Raw genomic sequence first — 12,298 nt, 5'->3', positions numbered from 1 at the left:
GAGGGGATAGTATTCTTCTGAGGTGCTACCAGAAATAATGTTTTTATTGTAGATTTTCCATTTTACCACAAACTGCAACAAATCCCCAAAAGCTAGTGCAGTACAAAGTGATCATTACTCCACATATACAGACAGTGCCAGCAAATACTCATTCACATGGTTCAGATTATCAATCATTGTAGCTTGCATCTCCTTTTGTGAGGATATTAGAAAGAGTGCGGAATTCAGGATAATAAGATAAAGCCATGAGTACATGGCACCATACTGCATGCCATCCTCCACAGGATAACAGAGCTACACAATATACGGGATCCCCCATGGGGTAAAATGCAAGCAAAGAAAGGAAACCCCAGGAAAGGGGAACATCAGGATCCTTTTCAGGAGAATATTTAGAATATTGGGAGGCTAGAGAAAAGCAACAACAGGGTTAAAGATTGAAATGCCAGTGCCAGGGAGAACAAGCAATAAGAAAAGCTCTGTATAGTTTTAAAAGAGGAGGTTTTACCCATCAGGGAAAGGTGGGAGTCTAGGCAGTATGAGGCATATCTGAAAAGACGGAATGCTTTGCTTTACAGCTGGGGTTATCTGAAGAAAAAATACATCAATTCAACAGTCTCCTGGGTAAAAAGGGGAAATATTGCCGAGACAGTGAAATATATACTGAACAATCTCGAGTCGCTACTGCCTGCTAGAGAAATGGTGGATCTATGGGGACCCGTGAGCCCTTTCAATTAAGAAAATAAATCATAGATTTCCTATGCTCAGCGTCTTCGGTACTTTATACAAGTGAATAAAATTGCTAACAAGTTGCTTGTACGAACTTTTCTCAATACCTTCAATTTGTAAAATCTTCAATTTATTCCAATGCTTGGTTCATCCACCAAACCCAGGAACTAAAACCTATGATGACTTGATGCTCTCCAAAGCCATTGATATCACGGAACGGTTCAGTTCCACTGAAGGAACCGGGTGGAAGGCAAAAGCATTGCTCAGTTTACGGCAATCTTAAAAAGGCTTGCACAACATTGAGAGTTTAGTGAATTATTCAAAGACACTCTTGGAGGATTGTCTAGTTTTTTTGGTATCCAAAGAAGATTGCTTACTGAGCAAGATTGATTAATGAATTGATTAGAGACAGTCAGCATGGTTTTGTAGCGGGTAGGTCGTGCCTTACTAACCTTATCGAGTTCTTTGAGAAAGTGACCAAAGAGGTGGATAGGGGTAAGGCAGTTGACGTGGTGTATATGGATTTTAGTAAGGCGTTTGATAAGGTTCACCATGGTAGGCTTCTGCAGAAAATGCAGATGTATGGGATTGGGGGTGATCTAGGTAATTGGATCAGGAATTGGCTAGCAGATAGGAGACAGAGGGTGGTGGTTGATGGTAAATATTCGTCATGGAGTTCGGTTACGAGTGGTGTGCCTCAGGGATCTGTTTTGGGGCCACTGCTGTTTGTAATTTTTATTAATGATCTGGATGAGGGTATAGTTGGGTGGATTAGTAAGTTTGCTGATGACACCAAAGTCGGAGGTGTGGTAGATTGTGAGGAAGGGTGTCATAGTTTGCAGGGTGACTTAGAAAGGTTGCAGAGCTGGGCCGCGAGGTGGCGGATGGAGTTTAATGTGGAGAAGTGTGAGGTAATTCATTTTGGTAGGAATAACAGATGTGTTGAGTATAGGGCTAACGGGAGGACTTTGAATAGTGTGGAGGAGCAGAGGGATCTAGGTGTATGTGTACATAGATCCCTGAAAGTTGGGAATCAAGTAGATAAGGTTGTTAAGAAGGCATACGGTGTCTTGGCGTTTATTGGTAGGGGGATTGAATTTAGGAGTCGCAGCGTCATGATGCAACTGTACACAACTCTGGTGCGGCCGCACTTGGAGTATTGTGTGCAGTTCTGGTCCCCACATTACAGGAAGGATGTAGAGGCTTTGGAGAGGGTGCAGAGGAGGTTTACCAGGATGTTGCCTGGTATGGAGGGGAGATCCTATGAGGAGAGACTGAGAGATTTGGGGTTGTTTTCGCTGGAAAGAAGGCAGCTAAGAGGGGACCTTATTGAAACATATAAGATGATTAGAGGTTTAGACAGGGTGGATAGTGATAGCCTTTTTCCTAGGATGGAGAAAGCTAGCACGAGGGGGCACGGCTTTAAATTAAGGGGGGGTAGTTATAGGACTGATGTCAGGGGTAGGTTCTTTACCCAGAGGGTGGTGAGGGACTGGAATGCCCTGCCTGCTGCAGTTGTAAATGCGCCTAGTTTGGGGGCGTTTAAGAGATCTGTGGATAGGTTTATGGACGAAATGGGATTGGTTTAGATTAGTGGGTTAGTGTTGTTTTTTTTTAAAAGCTGGTCGGCGCAACATCGTGGGCCGAAGGGCCTGTTCTGCGCTGTAATGTTCTATGTTCTATGTTCTAAGATTTGACTTTAAAGGTGGCAGTGGCAGTCACAGTGTTGATGGAACTGGCTGCTAAAGTAGCCTCAGTTGTGTGGAGCAATGGGAAAAAATTTAAGTTTTTGTTTATTAATGTCACAGGTAAGGCTTACATTAACTCTGCAAGGAAGTTACTATGGAATTCCCCTAGTCACCACACCGGCACCTGTTCGGGTCAGTGCACCTAACCAGCACATCTTTCAGATTAAAGATGTGGGATGTGGGAGGAAACCAGAGCACCTAGAGAATGTGCAAACTCCACACAGTCAGTGACCCAAGCTGGGAATCGAACCCAGGTCCCTGGCACTGTGAGGCAGCCATGCTAACCACTGTGCCACCGTGAAGATTGACAGGCTGGGAACTACCCATAAGAAATTAAACCAGCAACTACATGTCACAAATAGGCTATTCGGCGAGTGATTTGATTTATTATTGTTGTATGTATTAGTATGTAGTGAAAAGTATTTTTTTGTTCGCAAAACATACTGTTCATAAAAAAGAAAATGAAAGGGTGCGAATTTAGGTGTTACAGCCTTAGCTGGGGTGTAGAGAAAGATCAACTTAATGCAAGGTAGGTCTGTTCAAAAGCCTGATGGCGGCAGGGAAGAAGCTGTTGGTACGTGACCTCAGACTTCTGTATCTTTTTCCCGACGGAAGAAGGTGGAAGCGAGAATGTCTGGGGTGTGTGGGGCCCTTGTTTATGTTGGCTGCTTTTCCAAGGCACTGGTCAGTAGACTGGTCAGTAGATGAGAAGCAGGTTTGCGTGATGGACTGGGCTTCGTTCACAACCCTTTGTAGTTTCTTAGACAGAGAAGAAGCTATTCCAAGCTGTGATACAACCAGAAAGGATGCTTTCTATGGTGCATTGATAAATGGTGAGAGTCATGGTGAACATGCTGAATTTCCCTGGCTTCCTGAGAAAGTGGCAACATTGGTGGGCTTTCTTAACTATAGCATCAGCATAGAGGGACCAGCACCAGCTGTTGGTGATCTGGACACCTTGAAACTTCACCATTTTCCATCCCCATTGATGCAAGCACAGATATATCCATCACTGTGCTTCTTGGTGTCGGTGACTATCTCCCTCATTTTACTGATATTGAGGGAGCGATTATTGTCATTGCACCATTTCACCAGATTTTCAATCTCATTCCTGTACTCCATCTCATCATTGTTGGAGATCTGACCCACTACAGTGGCGTCATAGGCAAACTTGAAAATGGCTTTAGAGTGGAATTTGACCACACAGTCGTAGGTATATATGGAAGCTGAGGACACAGCCTTGTGGTGCACCGGTGTTGAGATGATCGTGAAGGAAGTGTCTTTGCCTATCCTTACTGATTGCGGTCTGTGAGTTAGGAAGTCTAGGTTCCAATCACAGAGGGGAGAGCCACACTTTAGGCCACGGAGTTTGGAGATGAGTTTTGTTGTGATAATGTTGTTGAAGGCTGAGCTGTAGTCAATAAGTAAGAGTCTGCATAAATGTCCTTGTTAACTTGATGTTCCGTGGTTGAGGGAAATGGTGTCTGCGGTGGACCTGTTGCAACAATTGGCAAACTACAGTAAATCCAGGCAACCTGGAGCCAAGAGTTGTGTGCCATAACTAACCTTTCGAAGCACTTCATAATGATGCATGTCAGAGCCAGCAGGCAGTAGACATTGAGGCACGCTACATGGCTTTTCTTCAATACAGGGATGATGGTCATCTTGAAGCAGGTAGGGACCTCAAATTGGAGTAAGGAGAAGTTAAAGGTGTCTGCAAAGACCCGTCAACTAGTCTGTGCAGTATCTGATTGCTCTTCCAGACAACCCATCCAGACCTGGGTTGACGTTCATGAAGGCTGATCTGACATCTATGAAAGGGTGGAAGACTTCCTCTTGCTGATCTCTGGACTTAAGTAGGCAGAAGGTATCCATGTTCATCCATAGTTTTTGGTTAGGAAACACATGGATTAGCTTCTCTGACAGTTTCTATACTCTTACTAATGAAGTCAGTTACTATAGTGGCGTACTCATTCAGGTCAGTTGCTGAGTTCTTAAATATTGACCAGTCACCAACTCAAAGCAATCCTGAAGGAGATCATCTGATTCCTCAGATCAACATGATGTGGAGTTGCTGGCTTTGGACTGGGGTAGGCACAGTAAGTAGTCTCACAACACCAGGTTGAAGTCCAACAGGTTATTTTGGTAGCACAAGCTTATGGAGTATTGCCCCTCCATCATGTGACTGAAGAGTTATGTTCACAAACAGGGCATATATAGACACAAGCTCAGTTACAAGATAATCGTTGGAATCTGAATCTTAACAGGTAATCAAATCTTTGCAGGTGCAGACGATGTGAGCAGAGAGAGGGTTAAGCACAGATTAAAGAGGTGTGAATTGTCTCCAGCCAGGACAGTTAGAAATTTTGCAAGCCCAGGCATGTTGTGGGGGTTACAAATAGTGTGACGTGAACCCAAGATCCCGGTCGAGCCCGTCGTCATGTATGTGGAACTTGGCTATCAGTTTCTGCTCAACGATTCTGCATTGCCGTGTGTCGTGAAGGCCACCTTGGAGAACCCTTACCTGAAGATCAGAGGTTGAATGCCCTCGACTGCTGAAGTGTTCCCCAAGAGGAAGGAAATACTTCTGCCTGGTGATTATCGAGTGGTGTTCATTCAACCATTGTCATAGCGTCTGCATGGTCTCCCCAATGTAACATGACTCAGGGCATTCTTTCCTGCAGCGTATCAGACAGAAAACGTTGGCAAGTTGGAAGAGTATGTACAGTGTACCTGGTAGATGATCTCACGTGAGATGATGGCATCCATGTCGATGATCTGGGACATCTTGTAGAGATTGCTGTGGCAGGGTTGTGTGGTGTTGTGGTCACTGTTCTCCTGAAGGCTGGGTAGTTGGCTGTGGACAATGGTCTGTTTGAGTTTGCACGCTTATTTTAAGGCAAGTAGTGGAGGTGTGGGTGTGGCCTTGGTGAGATGTTTGTTCTCATCGATGATATGTTGAAGGCTCTGGAAAAGATGTTGTAGCTTCTCAACTGGGGAAGTACTGGACGACGAAGGGTACTCTGCCATGTCCCATGTTTGTCTTCTGAGGAGGTTGGTGAGGTTTTTCACTGTGCACGTTGGAACTGTCAATCGATGAGCTGAGCGCCATATCCTGTTCTTATAAGGGCGTCTTTCAGCATTTGTAGGTGTCTGTTGCAATCCTCCTTATCTGAGCAGTTCCTGTGTATACAGAGGGCTTGTTCAGAAGGGATGGCTTTTCTGACATGTTTAGGGTGGAAGTTGCAGAAGTGGAGCATCGTGAGGTTGTCTGTGGGCTTGCAGTACAGTGAGGTGCTGAGGTGACCGTCCTTGATGGAGATGTGTGTGTCCAAGAGCGAACCGATTCCGGACAGTAGTCCATGGTGAGTCTGATGGTGGGATGGAACTTGTTGATGTTGTCATATAGTTGTTTCAGTGATTATTCTCCATGAGTCCAAAGGAAGAAAATGTTATTAATGTGTCTAGTGTATAGCGTCGGTTGAAGGTCCTGTGCGGTGAAGAAGTTTTGTTTGAATCTGTGTGTGAAGATGTTGGCATATTGAGGTGCGAATTTGGTCCCCGTGGGTGTTCCAGTTGTCTGGATGAAGAACTGGTTGTTGGAAGTGAAGACATTGTGGTCCAGGATGAAGTGAATGAATTGTAAAACTGCATCTGGGAATTGGCAGTTGTTGGCATTGAGTACTGAGGCAGTTGCAGCAATGCTGTCATTGTGGGGGATGCTGGTGTAGAGTGCTGAGACATCCATTGTGACGAGGAGTGTTCCTGGTTCAACTGCTCCATGGGTGCTGAGTTTCTGTAAGAAGCCCATAGTGTTGTAACAAAAGCTGGGGGTTCTTTGTACGATGGGCTTAAGGATGCCCTCAATGTAACCAGAGAGGTTCTTGCACAGGGTCCCATTGCCTGATATGATGGGACGGCTGGGTGTGTTTATCTTGTGTATCTTTGGAAGGCAGTAGAGTTCTGCAACGTGGGGAGTATGTGGAATGAGAGAACGGAGGGTGCTTTGAAGGTCCGGATCAAAGGTCTTGATCACTCTGTTGAGTTGACGGGTGTGTTCTTCGGTCGGATCTGTGGGTAACAGTCTGTAGTGTTCCTCATTGTTCGGTTGTCGGTACAGTAATCCATTCTGTTCAGCATGACGGTGGCCCTGCCTTTGTCTGCTGGTTTGATGACAGCGTTGCAGTTAGTCTTGAGAGCGCGGATGATGTTGCGTTGTGCTTGGGTGAATTTGGGCTGTCTTGTAAGGGTGGCTGATGAATCTGGTATTGATGCACCTCCTGACGGCTTGGGCACACACGTCGAGTCGAGGACAGCGGCCTTCCGGAGGAGTCCAAATCGACTCATTCCTGTTCAGTTGCTGCACCGCGGATCTCTCCGTTGGCTGCCTCATTGAGTTCGCTATTGGCCTCTTGGGGTTTGTGGAAGAATTCCTGCAGCCTGATTCGCCTGATGAATTCCTCTGCGTCTATTGCGAGACTGATGGGATCTATTTTGATGGTGGGGCAAAAATTGAGCCCTCGATTGAGGACTTCGATTTTCGCCTGGTTGAAGTGTGTAGTCAGATAAGTTGACAATGGACTTCCCTGCAGTGATACTATTTTCTGCTGTGGTACCGGGGAAGGCTTGGTTGCTGCTGATGATGCCGAGTTCCAAGTTTCCTGTTCTTGTGCGTGTAGATGGCATAGTTCCGTTGTCACATCTGCTTGGTAGTTAGGCAATTAGAATATTGCACAACCCTCATGTTATACAACCAACTCAACATGCTTGCCAGTAGAAATAATAAGATGACATTCAAATAATCCCAAACAAGGAACTGTCTCTGTATAGCAAACGCTGGAACCTAAGAATTGGAACTTGCACAGGGCTGGAGGTAGGGTTAGGGTAGGCTGACCCTCTGACCCACCCACCCACTCCTGTAGTACACACTCAAAAGGAAGATTGAATGCAAACAGTAATGCATGTTAATCTAAGACCTCCCTTATTCCACTGTTGGAGCATGTCAGTGGACAAATACCATCAAAGAGAAAAGATGGACAATTCAGAGTTTTGCAGCATAACAGAATACCAGGCGACAAACATCTGGCTGCCTCCTGCCCATCTCAATGCACAACAAGGACAAGACACCGTAAGACCAGTGGTTGGAGTCTTCGACTGACTCAGGCTTCAAAGACTGGATACAATGAGCTCCATTAAACTCTAAACGTTCAGCCTTCAAATCGAGATTGTGAAAACGCCGCAGTCGGCTCTCAAATTCGGCTGGGAATTCATCCCCGCGTACTTCATAAGACCAAGTGCATGGTTACTCCAGCCCCCTTGCCCTGAATCAACCAGGATGTTCAACACAACATGCAGCAGGAGTTCTAAGGATTGAAGATGAGCCCTCACCAAAGAAACTGATCTCTCGACTAATAGGATTCCCTTTCTGCTTTATCCGTTCTGTTTAAGATATCTCTTAGTTTGTCAAAGTGAGCACCAATAGTCTGTGTTGGGGAGCCAAGACTGTCATCACAACTTCACTCATGATGGCAGTCGTCAGCTGACTGCCAACAGCATCACTGAAGCGTAGACCTTCCCGTGACTGAAACTGCCATTATGGGCTGGGCCGCACACCGGCTGCCTCCAGTTGCCTCACACGAAGCATTTTCCTGACTTGATTCTGCTTTCTTTTGCCAAATTTTAGCCAGGACCTTCCAGGAACATCGCATAGGTTATGCACATCAGGATCAAGTCATTATGGGTCATGCATCAGACTCAAAAATTCAAAGATGAGTCATGCCAGAGCTTGTGAAGACAACAGCCAGTCCCGCGCTTACACCACATGACACGTAGTCAATAATTTTTAACATAGTCAAAACACCAACATCAATTTTACTCTCTGACATTACATTTGTCACAAAATTCAGTCCAAGACTTTTTTGATCACCATTTTTGTGTACAACCTATCACATCCTGCTTTCTTTGAGAAACAGTGTAGATACCTTTCATGTGAGAGCTCCCCATGAGCTGTAGTAAGTGTACCATGATATCAATCAGAATACATTCCCCATTAGTGGTGGTAACACCTGCGATGTTGCGATCGGAAAAGCTACCTAAAGGTATGATTTTTCTTTTACATGTTTCTTTATTGATGCTATTTAATTTCCTTCATTCCAGATCCTATGAATTGACTAGGAAGGATCGGCTATACAAAAATATCCAACGAATGCAGCAAACCCATGGTTTCAAGCACTTCAACATTGTACCTCAGGCTTACATCTTACCATCTGAGTATCAGGAATTGTGGAGTAAGGACCTTACACAGAATTACGGTTTAGCCCAATCCAAACGATGCTATCTCTAGTGCAGTGTCAGGCCTGTGTTTGTTTGTGATTGTTACTCAAGCAGCAACCCAGAGAAAGTGAGTTCAAACCCCATCATGGAATACTAAGAATTTGATTTCTGTTCATAAAATGACCACGACCAGTAAAAACCCATTCACTCATGTCCTTTAGAGAAGTGAACCAGCTACACGTATAACAAGGTACTTGATCACACAAAAGTTATTGATTTAAAGTGAAGGCCCCACATCACCTTTTCAGGCTAACTGAGGAAAGGACAATAAATATCATACCTTGAGATTGGAAAGAAACCAAACACTTTGACAGGGAACGATATGGTGTAAACTTGATTGGCTCTCACTTCATGTCCTCAGTGCTGCCAAAGAGACAGGTAATATCTACCTGACCATCTTTTTCTGTTGCCAGATTGGACAAGGATGATAGTTTTTTTTGTGAAGAGAGGGATTTCTCCCACCCACATCTCCAGGATTAAGGAAATGAAGTCTCTGTTTCAGTTTTGTGTGCTCTGTTCGAGGATCCGGTAACCTTAAGGAGCTCACTGTTTAGAAAACTGCTGCGGAGTCCCATATTAGGCTTATGGTGAATGCCGATGGTGTGCAGATGGCAATGATGTTATGTTTCATCATGACCCATTCAGAAGAGGGAAAATGGTCTGAAAGCTGAGCAAACTGACCCCATTTGACTATTTCCATTGACCATTTTCTCCCTCTAATCTGCGACAGTATCCCACTTATACTGTCAGCCTCAATGTCCTTTCCTGCTAATTCCTTTCACGTTTCTATTTTTAATCCCTATTGCTAACTTGTGTCCTAGGGATTTGAAGTATTGAACAGAGGGAACAATTTACCTGGAGTAACTTCTCATCTGTGAAGATTTCAATATGATCAGCCCAGAGCGTGGAATTAAAATATTTCCTAATAAAGTTCCATCAAATACACCAGTTTCTAATTGGAGTGTGTTCCTAGAGCAGCCCTGGTTGGGTTTTGTCCCAGGTTCTGGCTCCTTGTTGGGCTAAACCCTGGAAACCAGTTTCACCAGGTTGTCTAATATAAATGTTAAAAATCTATTGATACTGTAGTTCTAGTTTCAATTCGTCAGAATCTGTTGATAATCGTTGATGTTTATTTAACTTTTTGAAGCTGCACATACAAAGGAAAAGGGCCCATGGATTGTTAAACCAGTCGCATCTTCGAGAGGCCGTGGAGTCTACCTAGTCACCAATGTAAGTGTTTGCCAGCAGAATGAAGAGTGAAAGGAGGCTGCTGATATTTTAACTGCTGTGATCCTGGCCACCCACTGGCGGCTCCTGTAGGTCAGTGAAATGAGCAGTTAGATTTGCCAGACTCTGTTGATTCAGCCTAACTCCAATGGGATTGAGGTGCAAGTGGTACAATTTGCCTTGTGTTCCTAACTCGACGGTGGTGGGGCTGGAGCTTGACCTTATGCTGATTCCTTGCTGTGTGTCTTCCCCTCACTTGGATTCCTGCTCTTGACCAACGCAGGGAAGTCTGTCTCTAAGGACATTTGCTAAGGACAGCTTGACTGTGACACTCAGTCCTAAATCTGTCTTTCTCGCGTTTGACCCTGTGACCTCTTGCTGTACTGTCGGGTTTTAGCTTAAAGTTGGAAAGAAGGACTTGCATCTCTATAGCACAACCTCAGGACATCCCTAAAAAACTTAATGAAGCTGCAGGAAACATGGCAGTCAAGGTGAACACAGCAAGCTCCCACAAGAAAACAGTGAGACAATAATCCAGTGATCTGCTTTGGTGATGTCAGCTGATGTAGGTGAGAGTGCAGAGTGTGAACCATGGCAAATGGTTGTGCCATAGAGTCACCGAAATCATAGAAACCCTACAGTACAGAAAGAGGCCATTTGGCACATCGAGTCTGCACCGACCACAATCCCATCCAGGCCCTTCTTCCATATTCCTCCATATTTTACCCACTAATCCCTCTAACCTACGCATTTCAGGACACTAAGGGGCAATTTTAGCATGGCCAATCAACCTAACCCATGCATCTTTGGACTGTGGGAGGAAACTGGAGCACCCAGAGAAAACCCACGCAGACACGAGGAGAATGTGCAAACTCCACACAGTGACCCAAGCCGGGAATCAAACCCAGGTTCCTGAAGCTGTGAAGCAGCAGCGCTAACCACTTTGCTACCGTGCCGTGCCCTGGATCTTCCTCTTCCAGAACACTGAACTCGCCTCTCAAAGCTGAACAACTAGGTTTCTCCAGTCTTCCCTTAAAATCCAGTTCCTGTGATACTGGGGGTCAGACTTGTACCTTTTTTATGATCAGCCTCCTAAGCTTGCATCTCAGTGACCATAACTCTGGATATGCCTAACCAGATGCTGCAGCTTCATTGACTTAAATGCTTCTCCCAGGTCTGAGACTGGCCAACAAGTGTTAAATGAGGATAAAAACAGGAAATGCTGGATAAACTAAGCAGGTCTGTAGAGAGAGGGAAAGTCCATATGACCGTTCTCCAGAGCAGTTTTATAGAAGGCTCATATGGACTCAAAACATTAACTGTGTTTCTCTCTCTGCAGATGCTACCAGAGCCGCTGAGTTTATCCAGCATTTTCTGTTTTTATTCCAGCTTTCTAGCACCCGCAGTATTTTGCTTTTATTTAAGTGTTAAACGATGGCCTCCTGATGTCTACTTCATGAACTGCTCGACGCCAGTTCAATGTATTGCACTTGAACCTTGTTTCTTTTCCTTTCAGCCCAACCAGATTGCATCAGACGAGAGTATCCTAGTTTCACGTTACATTCGCTCTCCACTCCTAATAGATGGTAAGTTATCCTTTTCAGTAGTTTGTACTCCATTTCCTTAGCTTTATCAGGTCATCATATCATCATTTTCTGAAATTGCAAATACACAATAAAATGCTTTCTTCATACCCACTGTATCTTTACGAGGATATGAACTTGCAAGGCCACTGAGGGCACTAGACCCCTTATCTCTGGCTGCACAATCAGTGCCCAGCAATTTTTCTCAAATGTTAACAAATTTTAATGTTCTTTCCTTCTGTAATTAGGAGCAAGGCATTCAGTGAGAAGTGCTTGCTATAACAGCGTGTATGAGAAGTTTACTGTATACTTTTATTGTGCAACTCTCTCTAGCCCAGGCTAATTGTAGCAAATTTCAGGTTTGATACGAGCTAATACTATCCACTTAATTTTACATTGCATTTCTTTTCCCATTCATTTTTGGATGTCGGCTTTGTTGGCAAGGTCATGATTTATTGCCCATCCCCAGTAGCACTGAGTTTGATTCATTTTCGGTATTCTCCTCTTTCGCATATGCCAGCTGTTTCTTGACATCAACAGATTTGGAATCAGTTTTCATTTGTATATTGGTCTATTTCTACCTCTTTGGTGCACATCTTAACCGCAGCATGACCTAACTCTATCTACTCCCTTTAAACTTCTCAAGCCACCCCCCAAACAATGTGATCCTCAGATTTCTTA

General features: G+C 44.6%; 1 protein-coding gene across 4 annotated transcripts in view; it reads left to right on the top strand.

The window, feature by feature from the left end:
* ttll5 (tubulin tyrosine ligase-like family, member 5) overlaps nt 1–12,298 on the top strand; it is a 291,222-nt gene that overhangs the window by 26,146 nt on the left and 252,778 nt on the right. For all 4 annotated transcript variants that reach the window (XM_080202142.1, XM_080202144.1, XM_080202141.1 and 1 more), the window contains exons 6-8: nt 8,631–8,761; nt 9,955–10,037; nt 11,551–11,620. In XM_080202142.1, coding sequence (XP_080058268.1) covers nt 8,631–8,761; nt 9,955–10,037; nt 11,551–11,620 — 284 coding nt within the window. The remainder of the gene's footprint in view (nt 1–8,630; nt 8,762–9,954; nt 10,038–11,550; nt 11,621–12,298) is intronic.

This window comes from Carcharhinus amblyrhynchos, chromosome 14, assembly GCF_965287045.1.
Source record: "Carcharhinus amblyrhynchos chromosome 14, sCarAmb.v2.hapA, whole genome shotgun sequence".
NCBI classification, from domain to species: Eukaryota; Metazoa; Chordata; class Chondrichthyes; order Carcharhiniformes; family Carcharhinidae; genus Carcharhinus; species Carcharhinus amblyrhynchos.
Note: the sequence above shows the minus strand (reverse complement) of the source record. Positions and strands in the feature narration are given on the sequence as shown.